This window comes from Calypte anna, chromosome 1 (genome assembly GCF_003957555.1).
Source record: "Calypte anna isolate BGI_N300 chromosome 1, bCalAnn1_v1.p, whole genome shotgun sequence".
Taxonomy (NCBI): Eukaryota; Metazoa; Chordata; class Aves; order Apodiformes; family Trochilidae; genus Calypte; species Calypte anna.
Genome location: NC_044244.1, coordinates 123,590,539 through 123,609,489, shown reverse-complemented (window position 1 = coordinate 123,609,489; position 18,951 = coordinate 123,590,539). Strand labels below are relative to the sequence as shown.

Here is an 18,951-nt window from a genome sequence, read left to right as displayed (position 1 = left end):
TAGTTTTAAAGAAAAGTGGGCTCCCCAAGGCATCCTAGAGAGCACTTTTGCATCAAATGTTTCCTGTGTGCATGAAAGTGAGTATCCCTTGGAGCACTGAGCTGAGCAATGCATCAAGGAGTGACAAATAATCACTTGATGTGCAAAGAAATAACTCCTGGGAATTTTTATTCAAAACCATCAGGGTTCTGGCTGGGACTGCAGAACAGGCAGTCTCCATTTTACCAGATACAGTGCATGTTAAGCACGAAAAAGTGGCTTTAGAAGCGTCAAGTCCTTGACCTGTGGATCTCAAAAGCATGAGTCTAAGAGGACTGAATATATCCCATGCTTAGGGGTACAAGCACTCTCTTTTTCACTATTTTGCAGCTGGCCTGTCCCATTTTGATAAGCTGGTAATGCAAAATTTATTTACTTCTTAGCCATACTGGAAGGAATTCATGTTAGTGGAGAGACAAAAGGACATGGTCTTCATATTCTCCAAAGCTGTGTATTTCATTTACTGATATTTGTGGTTTCCATTTAAGAATTAAAAACCAGAACCATGAAATAGCATGAAACGGGCAGAGCAGCTGTGGATCTTGCATGCAACTGTAGTATGAAGAAACAAGTCCTGGGATGTGGATGAATTCGCCAAGCTACAGCTGAAGAGCCAGAGCATCTTTGCAAGTATTTGCTTCCTCATATATCTTTCGGTAAATCAAAAGAGAAATTTCTCACGTAAATGAGTTATCTTCTTTTGTTAAGATTTTGGTTGCTCAGTGCAACAGTATTCATAAGCAGCCCTGTACCTGACAGAAACAAAAACCTGTAAAGCAATTTGCTGTCATTGCTCTCTCACTTTCAGTTGGTTTCTTTGGGCAGAGACTTCCAGAGGTGCATTTCATGGAGAGGGAATTTCTGCCCTCCCATGTCTTTCCAGCCATTCCACTGAATACTGGAAGTCATCTTTTGAACTTCAAGTTCTACTGGGATCTCTACACACTAGCTTCCAGTAAAGAGTTCCTGCTGTCCAGGCACAAATAAGGGCACCTTGACTGTTAGATGTACCTCTTGCTGAGGAGGCAGGAGAAGCAAACTCATAAAAATAAGTAAAAATAATCAAATAAGTAATAACAATTAAAGAAACAACACAAAAAAACCCAAACAAACAAACAAACAAACCCACCAACACCAAAACCCCTTAATGATGTTTTCTACTTTGTAAAACCTAAGGCTCCTTTTCACTAAGCCTCAAGTGAGCAGAGAAACAATTACAAGAGTCCAACTCTACCTTAAACTGTCAGCAAAAGGCAAGGTGTGCAGAGTATTCACATCTTAGTGTTATCTTTACTATAAGTCTATTTAAGGCATTATCCTGTACACTATTTGCATGTAGCCAGTATTGCAGACAATTAAGAGTTCAGTCTAAAAATCCGTAGCATCAGACAATACATGAAATTAGTGTTACCATTTAAAAAATAAATGAAAATCTAAAACGAGTATAAAAATTTCTTTTTAAGCAAATAGCCTATAAAATTGTGGATTTACCACCATTAAATTGCTAACAAAATAGTAACAAAGAATCCAATAAAATACATTCCTGACAATCTTTCAAGTCCTGCATTACATTTGGAATGGTTTCAATTACAGAAAAAGTTCAAACCCTCACCTCTAATGAGCTTATTCAGCTTGCCTCTTCTACAGCTTCTACAGTTTATAACTGTATAAATGTGGATGCATAAAGCTGCATTTAGCCAGTGTTGATCATGATTTATATTAAAATAAATAAGCACACACAGTGAGGTGATACAAGATGGGAGTACAGAATTCATCCTAAATACACTTGATCAGAGGGATTCAAGTAAACAGTGTCGCACTATGAAATTTCCAGAAGAAAAGCAATCTAGAAGCAACACTCTCATAGCCTTGTCAGAGCAATTTGCTCCTGATGTTAATATTACTCCAATAAACCCATTGGCTGAGGTTACAAAGTAAGATGCTTAAAGGTAAATGATAAATTAGTGCGTAAAAAATGGTTCTTCATAATCTAAAATACAATAATCTGAATCTTTCAGATGTCTCACCAGAACAGGGTTTCTTCACACATAAATCCAAAAAAAAGCACTGGGTTTGTTGTCTGCTGGCTCAATACAGATTAAGCTTAACCAAGATACTAATTTTAGAAGGATCCCCCTTTCCCATTCAAAATGCCTGGTTTTATTCAGCTTATGAAGATACAAAGACAGATGTCTGTTGTCTGTTTGTCTTCCCAGCAGGAGGAAAAGAATGTAGAAGGCCATCTTAAACCATTCAGTGGATTTTTCCATGGCTCATATTGTGTGATGGATTGGGTGAGAGAAGTGAAGATTTTGAGGTGTTTCTATCACAAGGTGAATTACAGACCCAACTGTGTTCATCACTTTGACGTATTAGGGTATAATTCAGTGTCCCACAAAACCAACAAAACTTCTCTTGCTGTGTTTGGTCAGCACACACATAAAAAAAAAATAAAAATCAAACAATCACACGTGATACTTATGACAAACAGTCACATTGGCCAGCTGATGATTTAAATTGTACCTTACATCAAATATGAGCATCCAGGTTGATCCAAGCTTATTAACTTCCCATACACAAAAAGGCCTGCACACACTGGCACACTAGTTGACACCGAAATAGGTTTGTGTATTTGAAGGCTCCTGCTCTCTATAAATTTGAGATAATGGCTCTGTAAATCTTGTTGCTGGCATTACTAACGTCATCACAGTTTTGCATCCAACCCCACTCTTCCAAGAGTCTTCCCAGCAAAGTCAAGAAGAAAAGGATATCCATATTCACTGAAATGGGTGGCCTGTCCCTCCACAGAGGTGATGTGACAGTAGCCCCTCAAGAGAAGGTGGGTGCCCTGCTTCTCACAGGTGGTGCAGATGCCCTGCAGTTCAGGCCTGGAGAGAGGGTAACCTGATGTGCAGAAAAGCCAGAGCTTCAGCATCCTTGCTTCCTCATGTGTCAAGCAGCCAATATTACCAGAGCCTGGCTTGGGAGAGCCCAGAGTGGTTGTAACCATGCTTTAGGTTCTGGCAGCGGGATGTTCTTCTGGGAAGGAAAGAAAAACACCTGGTATTAAAGTTTAGCTGGAGGAAATATTTGTTCCTAGGCCCTTGGTGGAATGAGAACCACATATGTCATGTTTGTTTGAGAGAAACTGAGCCAGTAGCTCAGCAACCAAACAAAGACCACAAATCATCCATTACCTTTTTGATTTAGAATTGACTTTAATTTCAGTGTTTTCATTGTTTTATGATGACACATTAGAGGTGTTGCTATTACTGCTCCCACAGAAAATGCTATGAATGAGGTGACACCTCTCCCAGAAAAAAAAAATCTCACTCTTAAGATATGTTTTCTTGGGTGAGGAAAGGGGATTGAAACTGTTGTCTTTCTGACGCATGCTGAGAAGTGCTTAGGAAATGCCATCTAATTCACAGGGCAAGAAGTGGGATCACTCAGTGCCTGCAACTGACAGCCTGTTAGCCTGTGCCCTTGAAAAACAGTATATTGAAAGGAAAAAATATGTACTACTGAAATGTACCTCCCTCATGTCCCAAAGTATTGGGAATAAGTGATTTTATTGGATGATTAATGTTTTTCCCCGCATTATTATTGCCCTGTAGGGAGCTGACATCAGCAGTGATCTACTTGATGTCAAGTCAGAAATATATGTCTCGGATGCAGTTTGTTTATTGGTGCTCATCTATACACAGTGTGATACACTTAAAAAATAAATGCTATCTGCCAGAGAGCCTTGCTTGTTTTGCAAATAGGTTCAGTTGGGTTCTGTACTGTACTGGGTACTGATCTGTACTCTGGTGTGGGCACAGCCCTCACAGATATCAGGCACATGAGGACTGCTTACAGAAGGAGTAGCTGTCATAGAATCATAGAAGGATTTGGGTGGGAAGGGACCCTTAAAGGTCATCTAGTCCAACCCCGCTGCAGTAAGCAGGGACATCATCAATTAGATCAGGTTGCTTAGAGCCTTGTCAAGCCTCACCTTGAGTATCTCCAGCAGTGAGGCCTCAACTACCCCCTTGGACAACATGTGCCATTCTTCCACTACCCTCATGGTAAAAACCTTTTTCCTAACATCCAATCTAAATCTACTCTAATTTAAAGCCATTGCCCCTCATTGCCCTTGCAAACAATCCATCTCCAGTCTTCCTGTATGCCCCTTCAGGTACTGGAAGGTCACTATTATGTCTCCCCGAAGACTTCTTCATGCTGAACAACCCCAGCTCCCTCAGCCTGTCTTCACAGTAACCTTAATATACTTATGAAGTGCTTTTTTGAGCTGGGCTGGGGTAGGTTTTTTCTTTGTAAAGTGTTGGCAACAAGCCCTCTGAGACTGTGCCAGGATACAGTAGAATCAAGAGATCTATTTTATAACACTGTGTTCATTTTTTAAACTTTCTAGAGGGCTCTTCAGTCACATTTTCAAGCTTCACCATGCAACCATACAGAATTATTACTTTCCAAATGATGGATTTAGTGGGGATGGTGGAGGAATGAACCAGTTGGTCAGTCTTGTCCTTCTTGAACCCAGGGCTTTAACAGGCACCAGCAGCAACCATAAATTAACATTGCAAGTGCTGACATGGGATGAGAAAAGAACTTTAACTAACCTGGCTGCGTTATTAACGGCACCATTTTGAACATGAAAGGTTTAAATGTGAAGAAGGAAATGTTTCAGCTCATCCGGGAGGAGAAGTCCAGCTATCTTTTGATGCTGCTTGTGTCCAAAGCACCTCCTGATGCACAAACGGCACAACTGCATCAAAGACAGAGGCCCTGGAGAGAGAGCCAGGGAAGAGGTTACACATGTGGCTTGTAAAGTCAAAACAGCAGCTGGGCTTCCCCCACCTCCTGCAACCCACTCCAAGGAGGGGGTGTGTGGCCCCCAGGACCCTCAGCAATGGAAAATCAGACCTGCTCCCTCCAAAGGACATCAGGCTGCCTGCAATTCAACAGAACCCTGGTCACCCTCTGTCATTGCACAGCTGCAACCAGTATTAGCAGCGTGGCCTTTTCCATTTTAAGCTGCAGTAGTGTGAAGTGGTTTATGCTGTTTGAGAAGCAGAGATGATCAAAGCTTCCTTCAAAGTCCTTCCCCATTCCCCCAGTGAGATGACAGAATCATAGATTCATAGAATGGTTTGGGTAGGAAGGGATCTTAAGGATCATCAAGTTCCAACCCCCCACCAGACCAGATTGCTCAAGGCTCCATCCAGCCTGCCCTTGAACACTTCTAGGGAAGGGGCAGCCACAGCTTCCTCGAGCAACCTGCTCCAGGCTGAACAACCCCAACTTCTTCACCTGTCTTCACAGGGGAGGTGCTCCAGCACTCTGATCATTTCAGTGTCTCTCCTCTGGACATGTTCCAGGAGCTCTGTGTCCTTCTTATGTTGGGGACTCCAGAAATGGACACAGTACTCCAGGTGAGGTCTTACAAGAGCAGAGTAGAGGGGGAGAATCCCCTCCCCTGACTGTCTGTGGTTTTCTTTTGATGCAAATATGGAGCCCACAGCTTTCTGGAGATATATTTCATAAGTATGTGAGTACCTATGTGTCTCCTGCAGCACGGGAGGAGAGGGGCTGTGTGTGGGAGTGGGACAGGAGAGCAGCAGCTCTGGTGCTGAGGGGCCATGGGGCTGTTGGACTCTGCCAAATCTCCCCATGAAACCAGAGGGCTAATGTTTACAGCACTGCTCCAGATTGTAACCATTCCCCTGGCCAGAGAAAGTCTGACTCTACTCAGAGAAGGGGATGCTACAGAACATCATTAAGAAATTATTCAGCAGCAAAATGCCCTTTTGGCATTCATCAGTTCTGCTTTTAATTGCTGCATTTCACTTAGAAAAGCTCCTTACAGCCCCAGCTGTCAGTCCAGCCCAGCCCAAGCAGCACTTCTCAGGTTGGCTCCACAGGGTGTCCCTGGAATGGTTTTCTGTCTCAAATCCACAGGACACACGCAGTGCCACGTGAGTTAGGAGCCTGACACAGCAGGGATTAGAGCTCAGAAAGATCACTGCTCTCTGCACCACAGATTAGGCTGGGAAACTAAATACCCCATGCTCATATGTAACACCCACAGTGCTGCTGTCTCAAGCTGTTATCTTCAGGTTAGTATTTCAAGTAGGGCCTGATTAATGACTTTATTATTCCAGTATTACCGTGGTGTAAAACTTTTTGTGACAGCAATCACTTCAACATGTAACTGGAGTAATAAAGTCATGGGCCACACCGTCAGCAACTTCTTTAAAATAATGAAAATTATTTAGAAAAATGTGCACAATTTTCTGACCAAATGAGAGCATCTAAAAAAGAACACGAGTACACCGGTGATTATACATGACAGATCTCATTCTAATTTTCCCAAAGATTGGTAAGACTTCTCTCCATAATTCATTACTCATCCCCAATAAAATAAAACTGACCTGAAAACGTTTAATTTACAATATAAGTACAAAATAAGACCTTCTTTACTGTTAAGCTTACAGTTTGATACTGCATGATTATCCAGCATGTAATAGTGTCCATTTAAAAAAAGTCTAGTTTAGAAATTTACTGACATATATTTATATTCATTATATTGTTCTATGCAACTTTCCTTAATACTCACAAAAAACCTAATATAGAGTCTTCCATCTGAAAGGTACTTTTGCAACTACATAAGAGCTTGGTCAAACAATAAACAAATTACTTAATTCAATTAATGAATTAACTAATTAAACAATAAAAATAGGGACAAAAAACTAGAAGTGTTTCTATATATTATTTTTTTTTCAGTATTACATACAGTAAAAACTTTCTGGTTGCAACTTTGTATTTATGCTTAGACCAGTATCTAGCACATATCTGATCCTCAAAATACTGTCAAACAAAAATCACCAAAACTGCTGTTTACCAGCTAGTCTCAGCCCCCACCAAATAGGATTTTCTGCCTGTGTTTGTTGGCATATTCCAGATAACACTCTTGGGTCTACTCCTGTCTCACATGGAAGGGAATGGAGAGACTCCTACTTACTTCACTACTTCTAGTTAATCAGGAAAAAACCTACAATTAATTTCTAAGGAGCATTTTGCTTTTTCTTTTTTTGATTCAGAACTCTTTTGCATTGTATTGCAAGCTCCATACAATTGCTCCCTGATGCAGAAGGTTCACGACCCAGAGGTCAAAAGATGGGTTATTGTTGTTATCATTCCTACTGTTAATGTACCACTATATTCTGATGCTAGAGGACATCTTCAGTGTCACAATACTAGTGAATGGAGATAAGCTGAGTTATCTTCAGTGGTGTGGTGCTGGTAGCATAACACTAGCTAAGGGATAGCATAGCCTTTCTCAGCAGTGTCTTTGAAAGAATAAAACAAGTGCTAAGGGCCACCTTCTTTCTGCAGGAAGAGTTGTCCCACAGGGCTGCTGTGTGGGACCAGCTCCATTGGCCTCTTCCCTTCAGCATTCTTCACCCAAATATCTGCTCCAAAGTCAATCAGCAGCATCACCAGCTCCTCGCTGCATTTCCTGGCAGCTGAGTGCAGAGGGGAATCCAGGCCTTTCCCACTGTTCACGTTTGCTCCTAAACACAAAGAAATGACCAAAAAAAAAAAAAAAAAATTATGACTACACAGAAGCCTATTTCCATCTCCTGCTCTAGCTGCTCTTTTTCCTCACTAATTCACAAATTCTGTAGCATCCACCCAGGGGTGGATTTCCTTATGCTCAGGCTTGGTACTAGAGTTTTCACATGTGCAACTTGCACTGGTTGGGAAGCAGTGGGGTTGTCACCAAGAAGAATATCCCAGAGGAATGGTGCATGAAGAAGTCCTTCATCCAGTCCAGCCCTTGTGTATCTCTAAGTGGGACAAAGTTGTAGTGCCACCTATGGCCCACCTTTGCTCACCATTTCAGTACTCCCTCCCTTAAAATACATACAGGGTTTCAGCCTATTTTAAACCAGAGTCTTAAACTGGTGATGTTTTCAGATGCCAGATCATTTATTGGGGAAAATATGTGAGGGTGGAAAAGTTCTGGAGGTCCTTGGTAGAGGAGGATATAAGCACCCTGAAGATTGTTCCCTCATCCATTATGCCGAGCTAATGGCCCTTAAAATACAAGAATGGTGAGCTGCAGAACCAATTTAAAACTACTTGGGTTGTTTTTATAATAGACATTATCCTACACAGAAAGTAGCAAACAACAAAATGTCAGAAACCAGAAAATAATACCCAAGCATTTAAAATGTAGATTGTAAATTGCATTTGATTTCCTACAAAAAAGATCACTGTATTAAACTTTTGTAGCAGCTATATTGCCACTTTAGGTTATATGGCCTGTGGTTACAACAGATGACCTACCATAGGTAACAAAACATGGTCTTTTATTACCAAGTGTTTAAACCTATAGATAGGTTTGATGCAAAGAATACACAGCTGAACACTTTTCTGTGTTGGAAATGCTTCACTCTTTTTATGAACTCAATAGGAATTAAAACGTTTGCAAAAAAACCCTATATAAAAATGATGGAATCAATTATTTTGGATAAAGAGGGAAGAAGAGAAAAAGAAAAAAAAAAAAGAAAATTTTTCCTGTCCACTTCAGATAACTGCAGCACCACACAGACACTGGAAATTATGTTCTAGACACCACCAGTCATGTGAAGTCTAGGATTACTCCTCAATTTGTTGGGAGCTGTAAAGCTGAGCTTCTGGGTCAGGAAGACCTGTGTTGCCCTACTACCCCATTTAACCCAGGACTGCAATTAAGAGCAAAACATCTCAGATGTTTTTAGCTCCTCTAAATCTCTGATGCAAAGAGAATCTGCCCAAATATGAACGTTACAGGATATGAAAGTTCATCCTCCCTCATTTTTCTTTTTACCTGACTCAAGCAGCTTCTTGGCACAGTTCACTTGCTGGTTCTCACAAGCTACATAAAGCGGAGTACCCAGATGTTTGATGTTGTGATCTATATTAACCCCATGGGATGCAAGGGTTTCAACACATTGCACATGACCTTAAAAGGGAAAAGGAGAAGTCAACTCAAAAAATCAGGCATTTTTTCAGCAGTTGAAATTATCTATTGCAGTGCAATTGGCAAAAATTCAATGTTTTGTCAAGAGATGGTAGAGCAAAATTTTTTATCCACACCAGTCTTTCCAACCTAGAAAACAAAAACTGCAAAGCCACTGCCGGGTCAGGAAGCAGTCCAAAGCCCTCACATTTTACCTGACTCACTTCAGAAGTCTACCAGAGATGAGATGAATCAGGTTTTTCTCTCCACTGCTTTGGAAGATAGCCAGATGACTCCCTCAGATGTCCACATTGTTAGCAGCTGATTTGGACAACACGTCCCCTTGCAGGTATCACCAGAGGAACTCAGAGGCCCCGAGAGCCCAGAGAAGCTGCCCTCAGGGAGCACCAGTGGTGGAAGGAACTACACCACTCATGATGAGACCAACTAGGAAGGTATTTCACTGACCCAAATGAAGAAAGTTACCTTCTGTATCTCTCTTTTCCACTTCAACAGGTTTTTCACAATATGGAAAGGAGTTACAACGCTCATGGAGTTACCTCTTTTAGCAGCTTCATGGATGGGGGATGCCAGGTCACAGGGTGGGTGCAGGCTGGCTCCATGCTGCAGCAATAAATTCAAGCAAGCCACACTGCCACTGACACAAGCACAGAACAATGGTGTGTGCCAGTCCACAGTAACTCCATTTACCTGGGGAAAAATAACACAATAAGGCTTTTTTTGTGGTTTCTCAGTATTTCAAAATAGATTCAAAATTATCCAGTTTCTCAACAGAAACTAGGGTTCTCAACAGAAATTTAGGTTCTCAATACTTTTAATTTACTTCCTTATAAAAACTTTGTCTTGATTCTGAAGATTACAACTTTTTATTAAAAAGATCATAAAAGAAAATCTTTTGAGAAATTGCCCCCAGGGCTCTCCTCCCGCAAAAGAATGTTTCACCAGTGCTGTCAGGGTGTCTTGAGAGTTACCAAGTGAAGTGTGTACTTATTTCTCAATTATCTGAAACACACCTGCTTATAGCCCTTTTCTGCAATGGCCCATTTTTAGCTGCAAGCCCTTCCCTTTTTTTTTCTTTCCAAGTTTAAACCAAAGGCTAATATATGCAAAAGGACTTAATTTTCTTATTCACTATAACTTCACCATTAGCTTGAAAAGTAAAAACCATGAGGCATATTTATTTCATCACTTTAAATGCCTGTTGTTCTAATTGTCTCCCAATTTTATTATCAGCTGATCCTAAGAGCCCTGCAGCTCTACTCAGTACTCTGTATACTAACATCAATGAGGTTAGCGTGTGCTGAAAATAAATGTACCCTTAAACGTTGCAGGATTGTCAACTTTTTGAAAGAGGAACATCCTCTTCTTCTTTCAGTAAATGATGAGAACATTGCACCTCCATCTAAAGAGCAGTAATAACTATTGTTTATAACTGTGCTTTTTTGATTGCTTTATTAAGAAGTGCATTTTATAACATTTGTACCTCAAACAGGGCTAAATACAGCATGTGAATAACAGGTACATGTTGACATGGAATAGTACCTCACCTAGCATTAAAATGCAGCAAATTAACACTAGAGACAATGCTCTGTCCATCATGCACCCACCTGAGCTCCATGTTTTAGCAGGACACTGGTACAAGCAGCATGACCGCCCAGGCAGGCTTCATGGAGAGGGGACACCTGGTCTGCTGTAACAAGATTAACATCACTCCCCTGGTGAAATGATGGAAAATATCATTACAACCAGCTTCTGACTCCCCCCCACCCCTCAAACCAAACAAAACACCTCCCTTCTAGCTTTTCAGTGTTATATAATCAGACCTTCCTCAACTTCCTGGAGTTACTCATCTCAGCAGGTAAGCAGATAAAGAGGATGTGTGCTTCAGCTGGAATGGATTCTGACACAGGATGCCAGAGGCCATGCCTTCTGTATGCTTCTAATCAGTGCAGAAAGCTCTAGGCTGTGTACTGTCCAGTGGGGCAATACAAACTTTCAGAAGCTCAGTATGATTTTATTTCTACTACACCATGAATAGAAATTTAAAAAACCCCACAAAAAACAAACAACCCCAAGCAAAACCTGCTGCTTTTTTTATATCACCGATCGATCCTTCTGACCATCTTCCAGCTGAGTCTGTGTTTGTTTGACTGGATCAAATCCTGAAGTGTTTATGAGTTTTTTTCTTACTTTGAGCACTGAGGCACACTCTGGAGGAAAGACAGCCCCTGTACCAGAAACCTTTGGTTTGATTCTACAGGATCTTTTTTTCTAACAATCTTGGTGCTCCAGTAGGTTAAGCTGGATGAGTCCAGTACCCTTTGCTGTTCTATCAGCTCCTCCACAGGCTAAATCCGGGAATGTCAGAAAAATGGAGCAGTGAGGTTTCAGAAATCTCTATACCTTAGCTGTGTCCTTCTGCAGCTGGAGCAGGGACCTTCAGGCACATCAGAAACAGATGTGCTAGGGCTGAGCTGAAGCCTCAAACAGACTGTCCCTCATCCCAGGGCATGAAAATGCTGCTTCCAGTCACAGAAGATGCAGAAGGAAGCCCTCAGCCACCCATAGGGCCAAGCAGCTGGCTTCTATAGCCTGCACCAGAAGTAAAAGTGTGACCTAGTATATTTTGATATGTCAGCAGCTTAGTTCACAGAACTTGTGCTGGGCAAGGAACCACTTGTAGCAAAAAAATTGATCTCTTACACCTCGATTTAACTGCATTCTGGTCAAAATGGTTTTCTCACCCTGGAAACCTCACAGTAAACCACAGTCTAAACTCAGCAACTGAGCAAACCCAGCAGAGATCCCATTAACCCAGCAGAAGGGTACCTGCTTGATGAGTTTCTTCAAAGTAAGCAGGCGCCCATGGACAGAGGCATCATGTAAAGGAGACCAGTCTGAAACAAAGTCTGTATAAAAAAAAAAAAAGACACAGAAGAGGCTAAGAGTTCTGAGGACTGTTTCATCAGTGTTTTGTACTTCAACTATGTGAGCCCAGTAAATATCTCCAACTTATTACATATGCTGCCAGACTATCTATGGAGCATCTGTCAGGAGGGAGTGAGCCAAGACGATGACTTCTCTCTGGATATGTTTTTAACTCACCTCCTGTTGGTGCTGAGCAGCTGTGCTCCCCTTCAGAAGATGAGACAGGGATTTGCAGAACATCACCTTGCTCTGACTGAGCTTGTCCCTCTTTTGAATTGTTTCCATGCTTTTGCTTTCCCAGCCTTGTTACCAATTAACTCAAAAGGGCTACATTTTGAAGAGGGTATGGCTGCTCAATCATTTACCTCTGCTCAGAACTGGCCAGGAGTCACCAATACCAAACAAGAGAAGGTACCAAAGTACAAAGAGACCAGTTGTGTTACCTGTTGATTTGCCTTTCAGTGTTCAGCGTTTGGTGTTGGCCTGTGCAGCAGTGCACTTTAAGTAGTAGCTGTATTTTTTGTGCTGTTCAAACCACAAAGTGGGGTGAAGCACATACATACAATACAAATATTAATATTGATGATTAATATATAGTTAATTATTAATTCATTACAATAATTAATAGAAAGGGATCTTCACTATTACAGATTTTATGGCCCTGAGACACCTGACAGCAATGATCCCTCTGGGAGATATTTACTTCCTACAGAATTCATTGCCTCAAAATCCAGTCTGGTTGATGTCAATGGCTCAGTTTCCCCCAGGGAAGGAAGAGAAGCATTTCACAGTATCACACAGAACCACAGAATGGTAAGGGGTTGCCAGGGACCTCTGAGGATCATCTTGTCATCAACCACCTCTCTCAGCATTTGTGGATGAACCCCATCGGGGCCATGGATCTGTGTGTATTCAGTTTATCCAGGCAATTTCTAACTCAGTCCTCACTGAGCAGTTGAAAATCATCCTCCTTCCAGTTTTGCTCCTGTATTTCCAGAGTCTGGGATTCCTGAGGGTTGGTCTTAGTTGTAAAGACTGAGGCAAAGAAAGCATTTAACAATTTATCCATCTCTGCATCATCTGATACAACATCTCCTACTTCATTTAACAGGTAGACCCACATTTTCCCCATTCTTTCTTTTGCTGTTACTATACTTAAAGAAGTCCTTATAGTTTTCTTTCACTTCTTTAGCCAGGTTTAGTTCAAGGAGAGCCTTGGCCTTCCTTGTTCCATCTCTACAAACTCTAACAGTGTCTCTAGAATCCTCCCAACTGAGTAGACCCCTTTTCCACTTAGTGTGAACTACCTTTTTCCACTTAAGTTTTTCCAGGAGCTCCTTGCATATCCACACAGGTCTCTGGCCTTGTCTACTTGAGGGGCTGGAAGGGACCATCAGCCCTGTGGCTATGCCTCTTCTGAGCACAGGAAAGAGTCTTTTTCCTGCACTGTCATCAGGGACAAAGTTTGGTGCCTTCTCCTGCTCGTGACCTATATTTGTTACAGCTGTGGATCTGTCTTCATCTTCAGATCATAAGTTTGTTGTCAGGGATCTAAGAAGGTGTTTGATGATCTACTAACCACGGTCTACAGAATAAGTGTTTGGTGTAAACTTTGAGACCTGTCATCAATTCCTACTGCTGCCTCTGACTATGAGATACTGACAGAGATGGTGCAGAGTTAGTAGGCAAATCTGTGCTGACAATTGAGCAAGGAGGATAATGCAGCATTGAGCTTTAAGCAGGTGAAGATGTGAAGGAAAATCAGACACTGACACAGGTTGCCCAGGAAAATTGTGGCTGTCCCATCCTGGCAGTGTTCAAGCCCAGGTTGGATGGGGCCTTAAGCAATATGGTCTAGCAGGAGGTGTCCCTACCCATGGCAGGGGTGTTGGAACTATGTGACTCCTTAGGGTCCTTTCCAATCCAAACCATTCTGTGATCCTATGATTTGGTCTCAAAGACAGAAATGGTCCCAATTTCTTTTATTCAGCAGTACAGAACTAGCGAACAATATGAGACTCCAAGAGTCAAATGAGTTTTTCCAGTCTTGTATTACTTACGTTATGAAAGTCAAAGGGGAAAAAAAATTCCCCTGAAGAAACTGAGAAGTAACTCAGACACAGGCACAGAAAGATTCATCAACTCTGATTCATATTTGAGAGAAGCTGCAAAATTGGAAGGCCAAAATTGAAACCCCTCTACAGCTTTATGGGCTGTACTGATTATATGAAATAAACAGAGGAATGAACTCAGGAAATCTGGGTAATGTACATGAATTAGTTTTAAAGAAAGGTTTCTATTATTATTCTTTGTTATTAGCATCTTCTGAGCTCTGCTTGCCTCCTGCTGTGTTCCACGGCCATGTCCCACAGAAGATACAAAGTTCCATTGAGGTCATAAACATCCTTTAGCTTTAGCAAATGGACAGCCATTTCCAGAAGCTGTGGTTCTGGTCTCATAAATGATAGCCAAATGAAGCTGCAGTTATTAAAGGACAATGTTATTCTTTGACCAAAATAGCTTTGCTTTAAGTGATGTGTGTCAGCTGATGCTTATCTGACCATGTTGTTCTTGCTGATCCTGTCTGTGTTATCATTGGTTGTGTTTCCACACACAAAAGCTCTGAAAAAAGCTTTAGATTTTCCCATTTAGAAACTAATGTCATTGCCTAATATGCACGAGTTGCAAGGGAAGAACGTCTACAACAATTCTAAAAATCTAGACTGAGGAACAAGTTTTGTTAGCTGCAGCTTGATCTTTTTTTGGCCACACAAATACAGGTGGGGCTTTGTGCAAACTACCAAGTTGCTGTATCAATGTGTCAGCATTCTGGGGACAAAAAGGGAGGTGCCTTGCCATGCCATCACAACCATGTGCAGAATCTATCCATCTCAATGCTTCTTTGAGAAAAAGCAGGTTCCTACTGAAATTCAAAAAAGAGACAGACCAGACAATAGTCATTTATGGACTGGCCATTAGCCCTGTACAATGCCAGAGAGGAGGAGGCATCCACAACTCCTCTAGTTGACCTTCTCCAGTGCCTCACCACTCTCACACTAAAAAATCTTAATAATGTCTAACCTAAATCTTCCCTCTTTCAATTTAAAGCCATCACCCCTTTTCCTATCACTACATGCCCTTGTAAAAAGTCCCTTCCCAGCTTTTCTGTAGCCCTTTCAGTTGGTGGAAGGTCTCCTTGAAGCCTTCTCTTCTCCAGGCTGAACAAACCTCAACTTTCTCAGCTTGTCCTCATAGGAGAGACGTACCAGCCCTCTGATTATCTTTGTGGAAAATGCTCAGTATTTATACTGTACACAAGCCTTTAATTTAAGCCCAAGCTAATGCCAGTGTTAACTGCCCATTTACTTTTAAAATCCTGAAACAGTGGTTTTTGGGAAAGTTCTCAAAAGACTTTACCCACTAGAGATTCCTGTGAAGGAGCAAAGCTGTTTGTAGAAGGGTGGCACAGCTGTGTTCACTGCATGTACCATCACAGAAACAAGGACTTCTGCTTGCCAAAAGTATGCAAAACTGCTCTCTCACAAAGAAACAAGGCCATTCATCCAAATTTGAAATATATTCACACTGTAGTCCATGGGCAAGCCTAGTCTGGCCTGCAGACCTTCAGCATCTAGACATCCAAAACCTCCTGGCTTTCAGTGGCATTGGGTCACCTAGCTCCCCTTTCACCACTGAAAATCACAGCCAGCCCAGAGGTTACATTAAATCTTTGGTCATCCTTGATTACACTACCATCGCTTGGACACATGAGCACTGGCAGTGTGGTGTATACAGTGGAAACCTTATAGCAACGGCCACACAAACCCTGACTGCTCCCTGTGGACAACAGAGCATTCATTGGACCTTTCCAGAAGAGCACTCATTTTTGTGATGATGTCTGAAAGCATCTTTTTCCAGCCTATGACAACGTGGAGGATGTTGAACACCCCAGGCTTGTCCCCGGACTGTTTTCCTTCCACATGGTGCAGCTTGCAAGGGGCACTGAAATCTTTTTGGCAGAGGTGTGCTCTTGCATACATATCTACATCAGGATATGCCTATGGCACAATACACAACAGTATTGCAAACAGTATTTTTCATATTCTGAGGCTTTCCTCTAAAGTTTGTGATGTCTGTAGCCTGAGCCAAATACATTCCTGCTGTAACTCACCAGAAGCACTTATTGACTCTGCTAGGGAGCAGGCAGACAAAAGAAAAATCATCTGAATTCTGATTTTTAAAGGACCAAATGATCTGTGTGAAAAAGAAAAAAAAATGGAGAAAGGATGAGGAAGAGAAGAAAAAGAAAGAAAAAGAAAAGAGGAACTGAGGCAGTGCTGAGCTTCCAGCTGGCACTGATCTAAGTAAAACATGGCACATTGCACCTTCTTTTTTCAGCGTGCTATGGTTCAAGTACTGCATTTGTTTTCACTTGTAGAAACTGTACAGAATCAGACCTTTGTTTCTGTGATACATCAAAAAAAAAAAAAAAACCAACAAAAAACCTCCAACCAAATAATCAGGTTTACATTGGAGCACCTTATTAAAATCCCTTCTGCAGTGCATGAGCATGGAGATGTTGTGTGGGACTGACTGCAGACTTGCCCTGGAAGGAGAACACCAGGAGAATCACAGTATCATAACTTGACACTGTCTTCTCCACTGCTCCTCCACCACTATTGGCAGAGGTGAAAGCTGGTGGCAAGGCAGGAGTGTTACTTACCCCTCATCAGCGGGTTTGATAGAGAAGATGCAGATGCCTGGATTCCAGTTCCTTGCAATTTGTTGGCACTTTGATTTGTTCCTTCCTCATCCATCTCAGCCCTGTCTGTCCAATTTCTGGTTTGTTTTTTTTCACTTTGCGGTCGGTCTCAAGAGTTCAAATTCCATCGTCCCCAGTGAGCCCCCGGCAGTGGGAGTGATCTGCTCAGCAGACTTTGCACACAGGAGTCGAACAGACCTTGCAGCAGGCTGGGACGTGGTGCCAGCAGCACTTTGTGGAGAAACTCGAGTACCTGGGTTGGGATTTAATGAAGCAGCTCCCTTAGCTGTCCTGGGAGGCAGCCAGCGACCCGGTGAAGCCAGAGATGTGCCTGATGTCACATCCTCTCCAACACAGCACCCAATCGGGGCGCCTGCCGTCCGTTTTTATCAGGAAGGAAATTCTCAGTTTGCCAAAAAAGCAAGACAGAAAGAGCCAGTTTGACTAGTTGAGCAAACTCTGCCTGCAGGGGATTTGCAAAGAAAACCCACAGAGGTACGAGGGCGCGCGAGCGGATCCGCACCACTCCCGAACAAGTTGTTTGTGGGAAACTTTGCTGTGTGCCTCCCTGGACACTGTACACTGCAAAACCACCCTTCTTATCTTCCAAGCCCATGATGACATGCAAGAAAGGGAGTGCTGAATGCCTGCTGTACAGCAGTGCTCATCCTGTACCCTACGGCTATTAAAACCATATGTCTGGGGAGCTGCTCTTCCCACTGGAAGCCCTGTGCTGTCTCCTTGGAGTGAAAATTGCAATAGCTCATTTCCTTTCCCCATAGTCTGACCAATTTCACTGAGCTACAGTCACATCAAGAGTTTTGTATCTGAGCAGAGCCCTTTTATTTTGAAGCAATTTCTTTGTCTAAACCAAGTGTCACAAACCTGACAGTGAACGAATAGCAAGTTTTTTTTCAGGAGGAGCTCCACCTCATTTCTCTGGGTCTTTTTGCAAAAATTCTTCTTTCATGGACCATCTCCATTTGCACTTTTTTCTTTCCCATAGTTTACAAATGGAAAATCCCTGAATAATTGCTCATCCATGCACAAGTGCAAGTAAGGCAGAACTTCCATGCAAAAGTCTAACCCTTGTAAATAAAAATTGAGGGGTTTGTTTTGCTTGTTTTGTTTGTTTGTTTTATTGGGTTTTTGTTTGTTTGTTTTTGCTTTCATTTTGTCAATTAGAGCAGAAATTGCATTTATGTATTTGGAGATACAAAGCTGCTAATCCTGGGCTAATTCTGATCCTAACTCATTGAAGCCTAAGCAACTGGGTTTCATTTTAATCCCTATCTGTAACACATACAAGAGATCTGGAATCATGTTGAGGTTTCTTTGACCATAGCTTTAAAAACAGCCAGTTATATTAAAAGATAAAAACAGCAGCTGAGTGTTCATCCACAAGCCATGCAAGAAATCTGTGAGGAGCACAGACCTGTCAATGAAATATGGATGAGGACAGGTCCTGCCCCCTTCTCCTTGGAATGCCCTCCTGATGCCAGACTTTAGCCCCTCATGCTGGACCCAGGCTGACACTGTGGTCTGACTGGAAATTACATTTGTGTCTTGCCAATTGAAATAAAAAATATTGCAAGGAAAAGCAAATGGGAAATGGAGAAACGGGTACAGATACTGGTTTTGATAATTAACATGTAAAATGAGGAATGGTAGAACAATTCTTTCCCTTTTTTACTGCTTCAGTTTAGTGGCTAGATTGCCACATCTAACATTTAATTGTATCCATCATGGTATTAGCAAACATGCTATGCTGCAGTTCCACCACTAAAAGGAATCAGCACGTGTATCCATATATATGATAACAGGGGTTACAAACTAGGAGCTTTAAATTCACTCACAATAAGAAGGAGTGTCCCTTAAGCCCCTAGTCGCCCACAGACAGGGAGACTTTGAACAGTTGGTCCTGCGCTGAATGTTCAGGGTATCCATTTGATCAATCTAGTATTGGTTGCACATATTTTGGTTGGGTTGTGTTACATAAACCTCTACCTTGACAGTCAGCCTGTAGCCTGATCTCCCTGGATCTTCCAGGAGGCTGGTAATGTTGCACCTAACTGGGCCAATGTTCCTACAGCCCTCCCCGTGGGGCTGTACATCCATGCCCTCCAACACCCTTTCTAAAAGGGAGGCCTCTGAAATCCTCACAACATGTTAGTAGTCCACAGGAATG

General features: G+C 42.0%; 1 protein-coding gene across 2 annotated transcripts; it reads right to left on the bottom strand.

Moving 5' to 3' along the window:
* Positions 1-1,438: 1,438 nt before the first annotated feature.
* ASB9 (ankyrin repeat and SOCS box containing 9) lies at positions 1,439-17,058 on the bottom strand. 2 transcript variants are annotated; one of them, XM_008494772.2, is made up of 8 exons: positions 16,725-17,058; positions 11,903-11,982; positions 10,681-10,788; positions 9,613-9,763; positions 8,921-9,055; positions 7,428-7,619; positions 4,665-4,830; positions 1,440-3,078 (listed from the first exon to the last, which is right to left on the bottom strand). In XM_008494772.2, exons 1-7 carry the CDS (start codon positions 16,816-16,818, stop codon positions 4,706-4,708), a joined length of 885 nt encoding a protein of 294 aa, XP_008492994.2. In that variant the 5' UTR covers positions 16,819-17,058; the 3' UTR covers positions 1,440-3,078; positions 4,665-4,705. The 2 variants fall into 2 exon arrangements, with proteins under 2 accessions (XP_030308429.1, XP_008492994.2); XM_030452569.1 differs by lacking the exon at positions 4,665-4,830 and having other exon boundaries at positions 1,439-3,078.
* Positions 17,059-18,951: the final 1,893 nt, after the last annotated feature.